The following is a 16,187-nucleotide window of genomic DNA, read 5'->3' as shown; positions in this document are numbered from 1 at the left end:
TCTAAATTGACCGTACATGTGAATGGTTGTCTGTGTCTATCTGTCAGCCCTGCGATGACCTGGCGACTTGTCCAGGGTGTACCCCGCCTTTCGCCCGTAGTCAGCTGGGATAGGCTCCAGCTTGCCTGCGACCCTGTAGAAGGATGGAGCGGCTAGAGATAATGAGATGAGATGAGATAATAGCAGCTTTTTTCATGGTATACACTACCGTTCAAAAGTTTGGGGTCACCCAGACAATTTTGTGTTTTCCATGAAAAGTCACACTTTTATTTCCCACCATAAGTTGTAAAATGAATAGAAAATATAGTCAAGACATTTTTCTGGCCATTTTGAGCATTTAATCGACCCCACAAATGTGATGCTCCAGAAACTCAATCTGCTCAAAGGAAGGTCAGTTTTATAGCTTCTCTAAAGAGCTCAACTGTTTTCAGCTGTGCTAACATGATTGTACAAGGGTTTTCTAATCATCCATTAGCCTTCTGAGGCAATGAGCAAACACATTGTACCATTAGAACACTGGAGTGAGAGTTGCTGGAAATGGGCCTCTATACACCTATGGAGATATTGCACCAAAAACCACACATTTGCAGCTAGAATAGTCATTTACCACATTAGCAATGTATAGAGTGCATTTCTGATTAGTTTAAAGTGATCTTCATTGAAAAGAACAGTGCTTTTCTTTCAAAAATAAGGACATTTCAAAGTGACCCCAAACTTTTGAACGGTAGTGTATCAGCTATATTCCACGGGCGATTGCTCTAAGACAACGAGGGAGGCTCAGCCTCCTCTAAAAATGACGAACATCGTGTAGGATGAATTGCGCTAGGCTTATGTTATAGCCAACCTTATAACATTGCTATTTCAGATCCAGAATCATAGAAATATATGTGCTCAACCCAACTACAGTGCGGAATCATTCCGTTATGACTTTCCCCAGTTCGCCTAATGTGTGCGTGAGTTTTTCCCCCTCGTGACAGTGCGATGCAGCCCAGCCTCAGTGGATTGGGAGCTATGTGCTTGTCAATCTCAAAATGCAAGACGATTATTGGACAAATACTGCGAAAACGCCCGCCCACGGAGTCTCATGGACTCCCAGCCTCAATGGACTTCAACGGCATTTGGGAGCTATGCGCTTTTCAATCTCAAAATGCAAGACGGTTATTAGACAAATACTGCGAAAACGCCCGCCTACGGACTCCCAGCCTCACATGGGAGGGACATGGCAGTTTCCGCGAAGAGACTGGTGATTGGTGAAAGCGGCCGGATATTTTCTTTGATTGACAGCTCGTTTCAACTATAGACAGGCAGCGGTACAGTGTTGCCAGATTGGGCGGTTTCCCGCCCAATTGGGCGGTTTTAAGTGCATTTTGGCGGGTTTTGAACATATTTTGGGCTGGATAACGTCAGCAGTAGGGGTGGCACGGTTCACAAAAGTCGCGGTTCGGTACGTATTGCGGTTTGAGGTCTGCGGTTCGGTACGTATTGCGGGTTTTTTTTTTTAAATCTTAAGTACTCTGTATTTGGGCATATAGCCTACTATTTACCTTAAGTAAACATAGTTTAGGATACAGCATTTAAGAGAGGTTAAAATTATAGTTACAATGAAATAATCATGCACAAACTGAGTTTGAGTTGACATAAGCACATTTTATGAACAATCTCTGATGAAAAGCCAGGTAGTATTTTGAAACAGCAAGAGGGAAGACATGGATGATTTCAACAGCTTTTTTATTTGCTACAGTATTTATACAAAGTGTCAGGAGTGTTTGCTGCCATGTTGTGGCATCTAGAGGAACCAGGTGTCTTTTGTCACATACAGAGTTTTCATAATTGGAAGAAATAAAAATGAGTTCTTAAAGCTTACTTTTGAACAGATGTGTGTGTTAAAACTTAAACTTTTATGTGGCAACCAACCAACCACCTATATACAAAAACCGAATCAAAAACTCTTCTAATCTCTGAGAGTGAGGATGTATTTTTTCACTTGAAATTAAAGTGCAGTGTTTTGAAACGTATGGCTGGATTTCTTATCTAATCTTAAAGTGCCACTGTATTCTTAGAACGATTTATAACAAAATACACACACAGCCAATATAAAATATTGCAATAAAACCAATCACTGCACTGTTTAAAACAAACCTCCCCTCCCCTCGCCGGAAAAAAAAAAGAAAATCTAGTTCGCCCATTATCCTGTGTCATTCTGAGATGCGCAGATAGACAGTAAAGGGAATTCCGAATTCCCTTTACTGTCTATCTGCGCATCTCAGAATGACACAGGATAATGGGCGAACTAGATTTTCTTTTTTTTCCGGCGCCGCGGTACGCCGGAAATCCGGCGCGGCGCCGGAACGCTATCACCCCTGTTCGCGCGAAAGAGAACCACGTGGTTTCATACGGGCATTCGGCTTTTTTTTTTTGGCAAACGTCTTAAATAGGGGTACCGCGGTTTATACGCGTATTGCACCGCAACAGGCGTATCGTACGGTTCGGTTTTTTTCCCATAACCGTGCCAAGCCTAGTCAGCAGTATCTGGCAACATCAGTTCAGTCCCATGCGGATTCGCAAGTGCTGTGGTGTATTGTAAGAGATCGGCTTACATTTTGATTTCATTCATTACATACGGTTTCTACCAGCTTTTTTAGTTTGTATATATTTTCATTGTAAATAAAGTGTAAATATAGTGTTGTCAAGTTTGCTATCTTAGTTCCAGAAATTTTGTTTATTTGAGTGACTGAACTTGAACTTGAGGGGGCTAGTCAGCTAGCAAGAAAGCTGCGCACAGATGCCAAACATTGCTGATTTAATTTTGGCGAAGCCATTTGCCAGTCTTCCTTTCGAGGAAAAAATTAAAATTAAAGAGCAGGGTAGACCAACGCCTCAAATTGACTTGGTGAAAAAGGTAGGGAATAATACTCGTTCCTTTCAATTCTCCTGGTACGAGAAAGTGAATTGGCTAACAGCAAGTGACCCACATCAACAACAGTAAATAGGCTACTTTAGTAATATGTCACGGATGGACCAAAAATATAGAATCTATTTAAAATGTTTATGCTGAGGATATTATATTGGAATATATGTTTTTCTGGATATGAATTAAACACTGCTACAATTTGGAAAACATTTTTAAACAAAAACACAGCCGAGGTCAATTTTTTAAACAACATGCCACAATTTTAAAATATAAAATGTTAAAATATACCCCTCCCCCCCAACACCACCATCATGTATATTGGACAGTAGGCTAATGGGCCAAAAGAACCTGTTATTTCACAGTTTGTGACGCTGCCAACAATCAGCCAGATCAGAGGCAAGAGTATGGGCAAAATTGATGTGTTTTTTCTTTTAAAATCTGGAAATATCGTAACCGACCAGCCTCCCCTGTTTGAAAGACTACCAGCCGCCACTGCTATATTCCATTCAGCTAGCATATCATCATGTTAGCTGAATGGAATATATCTGATATACCACTCAATGCCAGCCAATATTATTTAAATATAATATGCATAATACTGTGTAGGTCCCACTTGTGCCACCACAGCAACTCTGACTTTTTGAGTCATGGACTCCAGTCCGCAAGACCTAGAATGGTATAGTAGCAGGTCCTTTAAGTCCTGTAAGTTGCGAGGCAGTGCCTCCATGGATTGGACATGTTTGTCCAGTACATCCCAGAGATGCTCAATTGGACTGAGATCTGGAGAATTTGGAGGCCAACACCCCACAAGACCTACTGTTTTGGAGATGCTCTGACCCAGTTATCTAGCAGTCATAATTTGGCTCTTGTCAAAGTCACTCAGATCTTTCACTTGCCCATTTTTCCTGCTTCCAACACATCAACTTTGAGAACTGATTGCTTACTTGCTGCCTCATACATCTCATTCCTTGACAGGTGCCACTGTAACAAGATAATCAATGTTATTCACTTCACCCGTCAGTGGTTTTAATGTTATGGCTGATCTGTGTACACATTTGAAAACTACAGCTTTTTCTGAGCTCTTCTGCATGCATCTAGCATTATAAAGTCTCGTTAATCCCAAAAGTAAAAATGGAGAAAATTGCCACTGCAGTGCAGGACTCACGCAGGCATTATCTGATTACATCTCTTTTGACTGTTCTCCAGAATTCAGCCACAGAAACATCCAACCGGTTTCTCCAGACTGCCGCACATACACCACAACCCGATTTATATCATCACACATACCCATGACGTGCATTCTTTGGAATTTTCCTGTCTCAACCCATGTATCCCATATAGTTTTTGCAGTCGTTCAATTTTCTAGTGAAGCAAGTATTCCTGGTTTAAGAGGTGTCACAAGACATCTCACAATCCAGATGCATTAACCTGACTTCGGTTCTGACTTGTTCACCACAATCATAGATAGAGGACTCTAACGTCAAACAGGGATCAGACGAGCATTAAGGTCATCATATATAAAGTCAGAGCAAGTAATTACACAAGCCACCTTTAACAATTATTCACCGAAGGTGAAGTGAATATCGGTGAATTATAACAAAGACGAAGTCGAGATTATTATTCACCAAACCTGAGGCGGATACTTGTTTTTGTATCAATATACAGGTGATTATTTTTAAAAAAATTTAAAAACTGTATTTTAAAAAATAATTTTAATCTTCAAAAGCGGCATGCAAATATAATGCATGCAGACTTGTCACTGATAGTGCCTTGCAAAAGTATTCATCCCCCTTGGTGTTTGTCCTGTTTTGTTGTATTACAAGCTGGAATTAAAATGGATTTTTGGGGGTGAGCACCATTTGATTTACACAACATGCCTACCACTTTAAAGGTGAAAATTGTTTTTTTTTTTTTACTGTGACACAAACAATAAGATGAAAAAACAGAAATCTGGAGTGTGCATAGGTATTCACTCCCTTTCGTATGAAACTCCTAAATAAGAGCTGCTCCAACCAATTCACTTCATAAGTCACATAATTAGTTGATTAAGATCCATCTGTGTGCAATCAAAGTGTCACATGATCTGTCACATGATGTCTGTATAAATCAACCTGTTCTGGAAGGACCCTGACTCTGCAACACTACTAAACAAGCAACATAAAAACCAAGGAGCACTCCAAACAGGTCAGAGATAAAGTTGTGGAGAAGTGTAGATCAGGGTTGGGTTATAAAAAATATCCCAAACTTTGAATATCCCACAGAGCTCCATTAAATCCATTATAGCAAAATGGAAAGAACATGGCACCACTACAAACCTGACAAGCGAAGGCCGCCCACCAAAATTCACGGACCAGGCAAGGAGGGCATTAATCAGAGATGCAACAAAGACACCAACGATAACGCTGAGGGAGCTGCAAAGATCCACAGTGGAGATGGGAGTATCTGTCCATAGGACCACTTTAAGCCAAACACTCCACAGAGTGGGGCTTTATGGAAGAGTGGGCAGAAAAAAGCCATTGCTTAAAAAAATAAATCACATTTGGAGTTTGCCCAACAGCATGTGGCAGACTCCCCAAACACATGCAAGAAGATTCTCTGGTCAGATGAGACTAAAATTGATCTTTTTGGCCATCATGGGAAACATCATGTGTGGCGCAAACCCAACACCCTGAGAACACCATTCCTACAGTGAAGCATGCTGGTGGCAGCATCATGCTGTGAGGATGTTTTTCATCTGCAGGGAAAGGAAAGCTGGTCAGGACTGAAGGAAAGACGGATGGCACTAAACACAGGGCAATTCTGGAGGAAAACCTGTTTGAGTCAGCCAGAGGTTTCAGACTGGGACGAAGGTTCACATTCCAGCAGGACAATGACCCTAAACATACTGCTAAAGCTACACTGGAGTGGTTTAAAGGGAAACATTTAAATGTCTTGGAATGGCCTAATCAAAGCCCAGACCTCAATCCAATTGAGAATCTGTGGTATAACTTGAAGATTGCTGTACACCAATACAACCCATCTAACCTGAAGGAGTTGGAGCAGTTTTGCCTTGAGGAATGGGCAAAAATCCCAGTGGCTAGATGTGCTAAGCTAATAGAGACATACCCCAAGAGACTTGCAGCTGTAATTGTAGCAAAAGGTGGCTCTACAAAGTATTGACTTTGAGGGGGGTGAATACTTATGCACACTCCAGATTTCTGTTTTTTCATCTTATTGCTTGTGTCACAATAAAAAAACGTGTACCTTTAATGTGGCAGGCATGTTGTGTAAATCAAATGGTGCTAACCCCCAAAAAATCCATTTTAATTCCAGCTTGTAATGCAACAAAACAGGACAAACACCAAGGGGGATGAATACTTTTGCAAGGCACTGTATCTATGCCAACTCACATAAAATACCTTGTGTTGAAACAGATTAATCACAATTCCACCTTCCATTTGAATAGGTTCAGACCAAACTTTGTAGCATCTTTAGTGCTTTTAGGAACATTTTTCTTTCATAATTTATAATTCTTCCTCACTTGCAGTAACAAAGCAATCGGTCGCCATATTGCCGAGTCGCTTGAGATGTTTATTGAGGAATAGTCCGCATTTCCTGACCAATCAGCGCACGTGATTTCCTCCCTATAAATCACCTGTGTATTTATACTAATTATCATTATTACTCATTTTAGTGTTTTTAAAGCAGTTTTGACTGTAGGTGCAGACTGTGGTAGTCACATAAACAGTGATGAATGATCCTGTGCCAGAGATCCCCAACCATGCAAATTGAAATCCAACAGTTTTGATAGTCAGGATTTAGATATAACCACCTATCTAGAGTGTGTAGTTGGCAGGATAGAGACAGCAATCTGTCAGGTCAGCCTGATCCAGGCCAGACGGTTGAAATGATACACTGCCATTAAATCCTGGCCAGGGATTGAAAAAACAGCTGTGTGTGTAGCCAAGACTGCCCAGCTGAATCTGTGCCACATTCGTTCAACCATGTTAGCCATGAACCTCACTATCCTATGGCCCATTCACACACTTCCAAAACGGTATACCCTACCCTCACTACACAGTGAGGTGGCCAGAGCATCATTCTGTACTTCCATCCATTATCTGTAGCCGCTTATCCTGTTCATCTTTAAATTATAGCTACATATGCTTTCCTTCTGTAATGCAGAAAGCAGTGAGGGCTCCATCCTCCATCCCTACAATTAAAATGATCTAGCTCTTATGATTGATTTCTTTTAGCTTTTATTTCAGGAATGTATCCAGAGTACACGTTCTCACTTACAGGCTCCTGGAGTTCCGTGACAGCAGTGTCATGTTGCAGGACCTCAAGTGAAACTTGGGCTTAAGTGTTCTGGTGCTGTGCGTTACAGCAGAGATCAGAGGAGGAACATCAGAAATTGCCAGCATTTCGTGCCAAATGTCTATATCCCTGACCTAAACAAGTTTTAGACCTGGAACCCTCTCTAACCCTTGTTTCATCTGATCATGTTCCACAACCACGAAGTAATCAGGTCTATTTTAAGAATCATACATTTCAGATACAAGTCAGGGTTTTGCTTCTAGAAAATTAAAACCACAGAGATGTGACAAACTGGATATGTCAAATTCTGCTTGTTAAAGTTCATTTTACCATATGTTATGAGACCGGTCTGTTTGTCCTGGGCTTGTACTGGATTTGAGTATTACTATATAACTCACGAAAGCCAGAAAAGACCCTATGAAGCCCACAGCGGTAGACAATTAATCCAGCACTGATTACATGTATATCGTAATTAATGTGATAACATTCAGGTCCACATGACTATAGAGCAATAACCAAATTTCATGTTAAATACATGAGGTATGCACCTTTAGCTGTTTGCTGAAGTACAGTGCTACTTGAAAGTTTGTGAACCCTTTAGAATTTTCTATATTTCTGCATAAATATGACCTAAAACATCATCAGATTTTCACACAAGTCCTAAAAGTAGATAAAGAGAACCCAGTTAAACAAATGAGACAAAAATATGAAACTTGGTCATTTATTTATTGAGAGAAAATGATCCAATATTACATATCTGTGAGTGGCAAAAGTATGTGAACCTCTAGGATTAGCAGTTCATTTGAAGGTGAAATTAGAGTCAGGTGTTTTCAATCAATGGGATAACAATCAGGTGTGAGTGGGCACCCTGTTTTATTTAAAGAACAGGGATCTATCAAAGTCTGATTGTCACAACACATGTTTGTGGAAGTGCATCATGGCACGAACAAAGGAGATTTCTGAGGACCTCAGAAAAAGCGTTGTTGATGCTCATCAGGCTGGAAAAGGTTACAAAACCATCTCTAAAGAGTTTGGACTCCACCAATCCACAGTTAGACAGATTGTGTACAAATGGAGGAAATTCAACACCATTGTTACCCTCCCCAGGAGTGGTCGACCAACAAAGATCACTCCAAGAGCAAGGCATGTAATAATCAGCGGGGTCACGAAGGACTCCAGGGTAACTTCTAAGCAACTGAAGGCCTCTCTCACATTGGCTAATGTTAATGTTCATGAGTCCACCATCAGGAGAACACTGAACAACAATGGTGTGCATGGCAGGGTTGCAAGGAGAAAGCCACTGCTCTCCAAAAAGAACATTGCTGCTCGTCTGCAGTTTGCTAAAGATCATGTGGACAAGCCGGAAGGCTATTGGAAAAATGTTTTGTGGACGGATGAGACCAAAATAGAACTTTTTGGTTTAAATGAGAAGTATTATGTTTGGAGAAAGGAAAACACGGCATTCCAGCATAAGAACCTTATCCCATCTGTGAAACATGGTGGTGGTAGTATCATGGTTTGGGCCTGTTTTGCTGCATCTGGGCCAGGATGGCTTGCCATCATTGATGGAACAATGAATTCTGAATTATACCAGCGAATTCTAAAGGAAAATGTCAGGATATCTATCCATGAACTGAATCTCAAGAGAAGGTGGGTCATGCAGCAAGACAACGACCCTAAGCACACAAGTCATTCTACCAAAGAATGGTTAAAGAAGAATAAAGTTAATGTTTTGGAATGGCCAAGTCAAAGTCCTGACCTTAATCCAATTGAAATGTTGTGGAAGGACCTGAAGTGAGTAGTTCATGTGAGGAAACCCACCAACATCCCAGCGTTGAAGCTGTTCTGTACGGAGGAATGGGCTAAAATTCCTCCAAGCCGGTGTGCAGGACTGATCAACAGTTACCGGAAACATTTAGCTGCAGCTATTGCTGCACAAGGGGGTCACACCAGATACTGAAAGCAAAGGTTCACATACTTTTGCCACTCACAGATATGTAATATTGGATCATTTTCCTCAATAAATAAATGACTAAGTATAATATTTTTGTCTCATTTGTTTAACTGGGTTCTCTTTATCTACTTTTAGGACTTGTATGAAAATCTGATGACATTTTAGGTCATATTTATGCAGAAATATAGAAAATTCTAAAGGGTTCACAAACTTTCAAGCACCACTGTAGGTCTAAAAAACCATGCAAATCACTTCATTCTGTTTTTATTTACATGTTTCACAACGTCCCAACTTTTTTGAAATCGAGGTTGTATTTGAAACTCTTATGAAAAAAAAAACAGATTCAGGTGGCTTTGGTAAATGTCCCATCTGATATGTGACACAGTCATATGAAATGACATAATCTGGTAACTGTCAATCAGATAATGATCATATTATCATTATTATTGCTTGTGTGTTTTAAACACAGACAACGTGACATCACATGGCTGAACTCCAATATATGGATAACAGTTTCCAAAGAAAAATATTTCCTCCAAGTTCTCCACTTTCCTCTCAGCTCTCAATAGCATGCCCATAGGTGTGAGTATGTACTTGTGGTGTGCATGGTGCCCTGTGATGGACTGGCATCCCATCCATAATGGATTCCCAGATAGTGCCCAGTGTTCCCAGGACAGACTCTGGCTCCACCACGACCATGACCAGGATAAAGTGGCTGACTGAAGATGACCAAATGGGTTTGAACAGCAGACGCTTGCAGCAGGAAGTGAATAGATGAGAGATTTGCATATTGCAGCATTCTGTATAAGTAGCTACGTTTACACACACACAGTTTTTTACATTCAGTTTGAATTAATTCCAGTTGGCGATTCCGAACATACTGTTTACATGAAAGCAATTGGATAAATGTGCAAGTTTATATGTAATAGAAAATGCCTCCACTGTCAACCAGTTTTTAATACTACATGCTGTCATGTTTTTCCTGTCCATAAAACATCACAACGGCATCACTGCACAAAGATGTACTAAACACGCGCAGCAGGCAATCCGATCAAGCGTCTACATGGTTAATATTTTCCAATCAAACCGATTATCAGAGATCTACACCACCTCTTTTCTCAACTAGGCAGAACGGGCTCGTCGTTCAGCTCGAGCTGTTTACATGTCCACATTTCATCCTGATCAAACTTAAATCTGATTATTAACAGCTTATTACGGTCCAAGTAAATGTAGCTATTTTGATACGACACAGGCTTAACCCCTACATACGGACAACAGTTTTCAAGGAAGAGTATTTTCTCCAGGTTCTCGCAGAGGTTTCCTCTCAGCTCTCAAAAGCATGCTTCTAGGTGTGACTGAGTATGTAAATGTGGTGTGCATGGCGTCCTGTAAACGATGGACTGGCATCCCCATGGCGCCCAGTGTTCCCAGGACAGAATCCGGATCCACCATGACCTTGACCAGGACAAAGTGGCTGACTGAAGATAAGCGAACGGGTCTGAACAGCAGATGTATGCAGCAGGAAGAATTCAGTGGAGGGTTTGCATATTGCAGCATTCTGTATTGGTATTGCAAAGATCCAATAACAGAGAAATAATAGATCAGATAGTAGACTGCGTGAGAGAGAGAGAGAGAGAGAGAGAGAGAGAGAGAGAGAGAGAGAGAGAGGAATCCCCTGCACTGTGGGAGTCCTGAGGGATGGAGGATGGGGTTTACCTTATCTCTCCTGCCTGGAAGATAAGAGTTATCCTCCTCCTTCTCGAAACAATAAAACAGCGATAAGAAAGACAGAAAGAGCAATAAAATGAGGATCTACTGTAAACTGTAATTAGTTGGTGATGGGATTCACCTCTCTCTCGAACCACTGCACATCAAAGCTTTGCCCAGGACTGTGTCCGATCAGCCCTTTTTTCAGCAGCAAGGATGTCTAGAACACCTTACAAAAAGCTTTTCTGTGCTTTAACTTACCTGGAGTTGACACACTGGTGGTGTCTGGAGTAGCCAAAGCTCCTGAGGAGCTCAGTTCTAATCCCACAAGCACACAGATGAGGAGTCCACGTAGCACAGCCACAGCTAAGTGAGACATGATGGACGGAAAGCTTTCAGGTCCTCCCACAGCAGGACAGAACACACAAACACAGGGTTTGGTGAATATTCTGGAGCAAGAAAATAAACAAATAAAGCCAGTGTAGCCGTCCAAAGTGTCGGTGTAGTCCAAATTGTCGCTTTAATTCACAGCAAAGCAAGGCCAGGCACATCGGCTAACCAACGCGCAATATTTATATATTCGCTCTAAATACACAACTAGTTTCACCAAATATGTTCTCCAGGGTGTATCTGTGTGTCACAGAAGTCTGTAGAGAACATTAAAATAACGTTTAAAAAGCCAAACTCCGGCTCATACACTGCGCCAGGCTGGGTTTTTTTTAGGAGATGAGGATGAAAGCCGGTGTGTTGAACCAACACCTCCGTTACTTCCTCAGTCGAGTCCCAAAGACTAAAGTGTGAACTGACTGATGAGGAAGAATTCCCAGTTCAGGAACATCCCTCCCAGCCAGGTGTGTGCACACAGGAGACAATTTCCGACCCAGAAGCAGGTTAGGGGTTCAGATGGAGCCTATCCATCCGGTGTATTTACAAAACAAAAACAATTCTCTATAGTTCCACAGTCAGGAGGCGAGCATTGTGTGTGAGAGTGTGTGTGAGTGCGAGTCCCTTCAGCATAGCACGGTGTCAAGAAGAGATCCGCCTCCACGAGGAGTTAGTGTCACATCCCGTCCTCCGAGTCCATGCAAATCCAAACAAATCATGATGGACGTCCAGGAGAGGCATCTTGCACGGATCAGAAAGGCTGTGTGCCGGCTCCTGTCACACACACTGAGGCATGGTGTCACCAGCTTCCCAGTCGATGCAGAAGTGAAAGACAGCAGGGGCGGAAGTCTTTATGCAAATCGCTGTGACGCTGCGATCAAACCCCAGCGTCAGAGCGGCTAACATTTGTGCCGAGGCTGTGGGTTCTTTCCCAGTTAAATCACAACACCGCGATTAATGAAATACATGAGAAATCATGTCTGGATGAGGTGAGGTGAGGTGAGGTATGACAGTGTGTGTCGGAATGTGTGTGAGAGGGAGAGAAAAACACGCCAGGATAAGTTGTGTTTGTGGGAATCCTCTGTCTGTCTGTGTCTCTCCCCTCCTCCTCCTCCTCCTGGTAGAGTCACACTGACGCGCCAACACGGAAACACACCTCGCTGCTCTATTGTCCAACACTTCCTCCTCCGCCAGCCAACATATTTTATGTTACACACATGGCTGACGAGTCACTTCACTTCATTTCAGTGATGTAAGGAGTGAAGCCCGAGCTCATCAGCACAATAAACGCGGCTTGGCAAACCAGCTCCGTGAAGTGAGCTATGATTGGTCAGACTGTCCCAACATGGCAGGATCTGATTGGCTGCTGCTGGGAGACAACACGAGTACCATATGTTCGAAATGCAGCACGCGGGAATATGAACGTTGGTGTGATCCAGTGTTAATGTTCTTCTCATACACAGAAATGTAAAGAGATGATTAGGTAGAAGAGGGGTTGCAGGCGAGCTGGAGCCTATCCCAGCTGACTACGGGCGAAAGGCGGGGTACACCCTGGACAAGTCGCCAGGTCATCACAGGGCTGACACATAGACACAGACAACCACTCACATTCACACCTACGGTCAATTTAGAGTCACCAGTTAACCTAACCTGCATGTCTTTGGACTGTGGGGGAAACCGGAGCACCCGGAGGAAACCCACGCGGACACGGGGAGAACATGCAAACTCCACACAGAAAGGCCCTTCTTGCTGTGAGGCGACAGCGCTAACCACTACACCACTGTGCTGCCCAACAACAAACATAGGAGCAATTTTTTGTCAACATTTATTTTCGCATGTCTCAGGAGAATAGCATTAATTTTACAGCATGGATAGCGATAACGACAGTGTTCACAGCGAAAGTGAGTTTTACTATCCTGAGGAAGAAGAAATAAAATAAAACATTTCAGGAGAAAGCTAAACACCTGTAATTTGCTAACGCCGAGCAAAAACATGGCTGAATCCTGAATGACTCCTATTTGTATAAATAGGGGACGACATAGTGGCAAAATGTAGTTTTTTTCCTGCCATGGAAGTGCACTTGTATACCGAGGAGGAAGCCATTTGCATTACAGCTGTGAATGAGGATTCAAAATGGCGGCTCGGCTCGGTTTTCCCTTTCAGACGCTCTCGTTTTCTGTTAGAATTTGGTAAAGAAAAAAATAAATATATTATTTACCAGCTTAAGGCCGGTCCGTATGGTGAAATACTGTGACCTCAGCCCAGAGGGCCTCGCTCAGTACTTTCAAGACCTTGGTCATGGTATTTCACAATACGGACCTCCCAGCTGGTAAATAACATTTATTTTTTCGCAGTCCGGTTTCCATCAAATCCTGCGCTCTGATTGGCTAGCGAGCAGGTCCGTATCCTACGATACAGACCCCGGATATGGACCCCAGATACGGACCTCTGGCGACTCATTCATTCACAACAACAAACATAGTAGCAATTTTTGTCAACATTTATTTTCGCATGTCTCAGGAGAATAGCATTAATTTTACAATATGGATAGCGATAACGACAGTCTTCACAGCGAAAGCGAGTTTTACTATCCTGAGGAAGAAGAAATAAAATAAAACATTTCAGGAGAAAGCTAAACACCTGTAACTTGCTAACGCCGAGCAAAAACATGGCTGAATCCTGAATGACTCAGTTTTGTATAAATAGGGGACGACATAGGCGGCAAAATGTAGTTTTTTTCCTGCCATGGAAGTGCACTTGTATACCGAGGAGGAAGCAATTTGCATTACAGCCGTGAATGAGGATTCAAAATGGCGGCTCGGCTCGATTTTCCCTTTCGGGCGCTCTCGCTTTCTGTTAGAATTTGGTAAAGAAAAAAAAACATTATTTACCAGCTTAAGGCCGGTCCGTATGGTGAAATACTGTGACCTCGGCCCAGACGGCCTCGCTCAGTACTTTCAAGACCTCAGTCACGGTATTTCACGATACGGACCTCCCAGCTGGTAAATAACATATATTTATTTTTTCGCAGTCCGGTTTCCATCAAATCCTGCGCTCTGATTGGCTGGTGAGCGGGTCCGTATCCTACAATACGGACCCCAAATACGGACCTCTGACGACTCGTTCGTTCACAACAACAACAAACATAGTAGCAATTTTTTTGTCAACATTTATTTTCGCATTTCTCAGGAGAATAGCATTAATTTTACAGCATGGATAGCGATAAAGACAGTGTTCACAGCGAAAACGAGTTTTACTACCCTGAAGAAGAAGAAATAAAAGAAAACATTTCAGGAGAAAGCTAAAAACCTGTAATTTGCTAACACTGAGCAAAAACATGGCTGAATCCTGAATGACTCAGTTTTGTATAAATAGGGGACGACATAGGCAGCAAAATGTAGTTTTTTTCCTGCCATGGAAGTGCAATTGTATACCGAGGAGGAAGCAATTTGCATTACAGCCGTGAATGAGGATTCAAAATGGCGGCTCGGCTCGGTTTTCCCTTTCAGGCGCTCTCGCTTTCTGTTAGAATTTGGTAAAGAAAAAAATAAATATATTATTTACCAGCTTAAGGTCGGTCCATATGGTGAAATACCGTGACCTCGGCCTTGAATACTGACCTCGGCCCAGAGGGCCTCGCTCAGTACTTTCAAGACCTCGGTCACGGTATTTCACTATACGGACCTCCCAGCTGGTAGATAACATATATGTATCCTCCTTCTTCTTCTTCTTTTGGCTGCTCCTAATCCATCCTGGTGCCCTGTGTCTGGTTGGAGTCTCATCACATCACTCCTGTGGAGGACGGCCCCATATGGACAGTTGAAAGTCAGACTTGGAAGACGCTCTGGACCCTTATAGTAATGCTTTTATGGCTGAGGACTACAGTTGGCTTGCTAACTTTAGGACTGCAGTTGTCATGAACAGTTTTGCACTCAAGTTTCCATCAATGAAGAGTTTATAACATCAATGAAACTGATGAATAAAGTTGTGCTTTAACAAATGTTAAAACTGTGAATATTATAGTCATGTTGTTGCCCAAGTGAGGATGGGTTCCCTTTTGAGTCTGGTTCCTCTCGAGGTTTCTTCCTCATGTCGTCTGGGGGAGTTTTTCCTTGCCACCGTCGCCACAGGGTTGCTCATTGGGGATAGATTAGGGATAAAATTAGCTCATGTTTTAAGTTGTTCAAATTCTGTGAAGCTGCTTTGCAACAATGTTTATTCTTAAAAGCGCTGTACAAATAAACTTGACTTGACTTGATTAGGGGTCGCCACAACGGATCTTTCGTCTCCATTGTTCCACATCCTTCTCTACCACTTTCATGTCCTCTCTCACCACATCCATGTCATGTCAGGCCATCCATCTTTGGCCTTCTTCATTTTCGTATGCCTGGCAGCTCCATCCTTAACATTCTTCTTCCAACATCTCTTCTTTTAAAGCACAACTTTATTCATCACACACTTATAAAATTCCTCTGCTAAAAATCCTATAGAACAAGTTCTAAAGGAATCCTATAGAAAACTTAATGGAAACCCTGTAGAACTTTAGTACCCAAGTTCTATAGGGAAAAAAAGTTCTATAGGTGCATTCTATTGAAAAAATTCCTACAGAGCAGATCCTTTAGACTAGTTCTATAGACCAGTTCCATATACTCAGCAATTCCGCAGCTACTATTGCTACAGGTTCTTTTGGCATTCTTCCATGCAAGCTGCACTGTTGATCAGTCCCTAAAATTTGTCACCTCGATATACACATACTAGTAAATACTTGCAGTATATTTTGTTAATTTATTTAAAAAATATTTTTATTGTCAATTTTCAAAGTAACAAGGAATACACACACACACACACACACACACACACACACACAAATAATAATAATAATAATAATAATAATAATAATAATAATAAATAAATAAATAAATAAAATAAAATAAA

At 41.9% G+C, this 16,187-nt stretch overlaps 1 protein-coding gene across 1 annotated transcript in view; it reads right to left on the bottom strand.

Annotated features, from left to right (window-relative positions):
* stim2b (stromal interaction molecule 2b) overlaps nt 1–12,377 on the bottom strand; it is a 114,356-nt gene extending 101,979 nt beyond the window's left edge. The window contains exon 1 of the mRNA XM_060915918.1: nt 11,130–12,377. Within this exon, the coding sequence (XP_060771901.1) occupies nt 11,130–11,247 (118 nt within the window). The 5' untranslated portion in view covers nt 11,248–12,377. The remainder of the gene's footprint in view (nt 1–11,129) is intronic.
* Between the last annotated feature and the right edge of the window lie 3,810 nt (nt 12,378–16,187).

This window comes from Neoarius graeffei, chromosome 1 (genome assembly GCF_027579695.1).
Source record: "Neoarius graeffei isolate fNeoGra1 chromosome 1, fNeoGra1.pri, whole genome shotgun sequence".
Lineage (NCBI taxonomy): Eukaryota > Metazoa > Chordata > Actinopteri > Siluriformes > Ariidae > Neoarius > Neoarius graeffei.
This window is presented reverse-complemented; position numbering and strand designations above follow the sequence as displayed.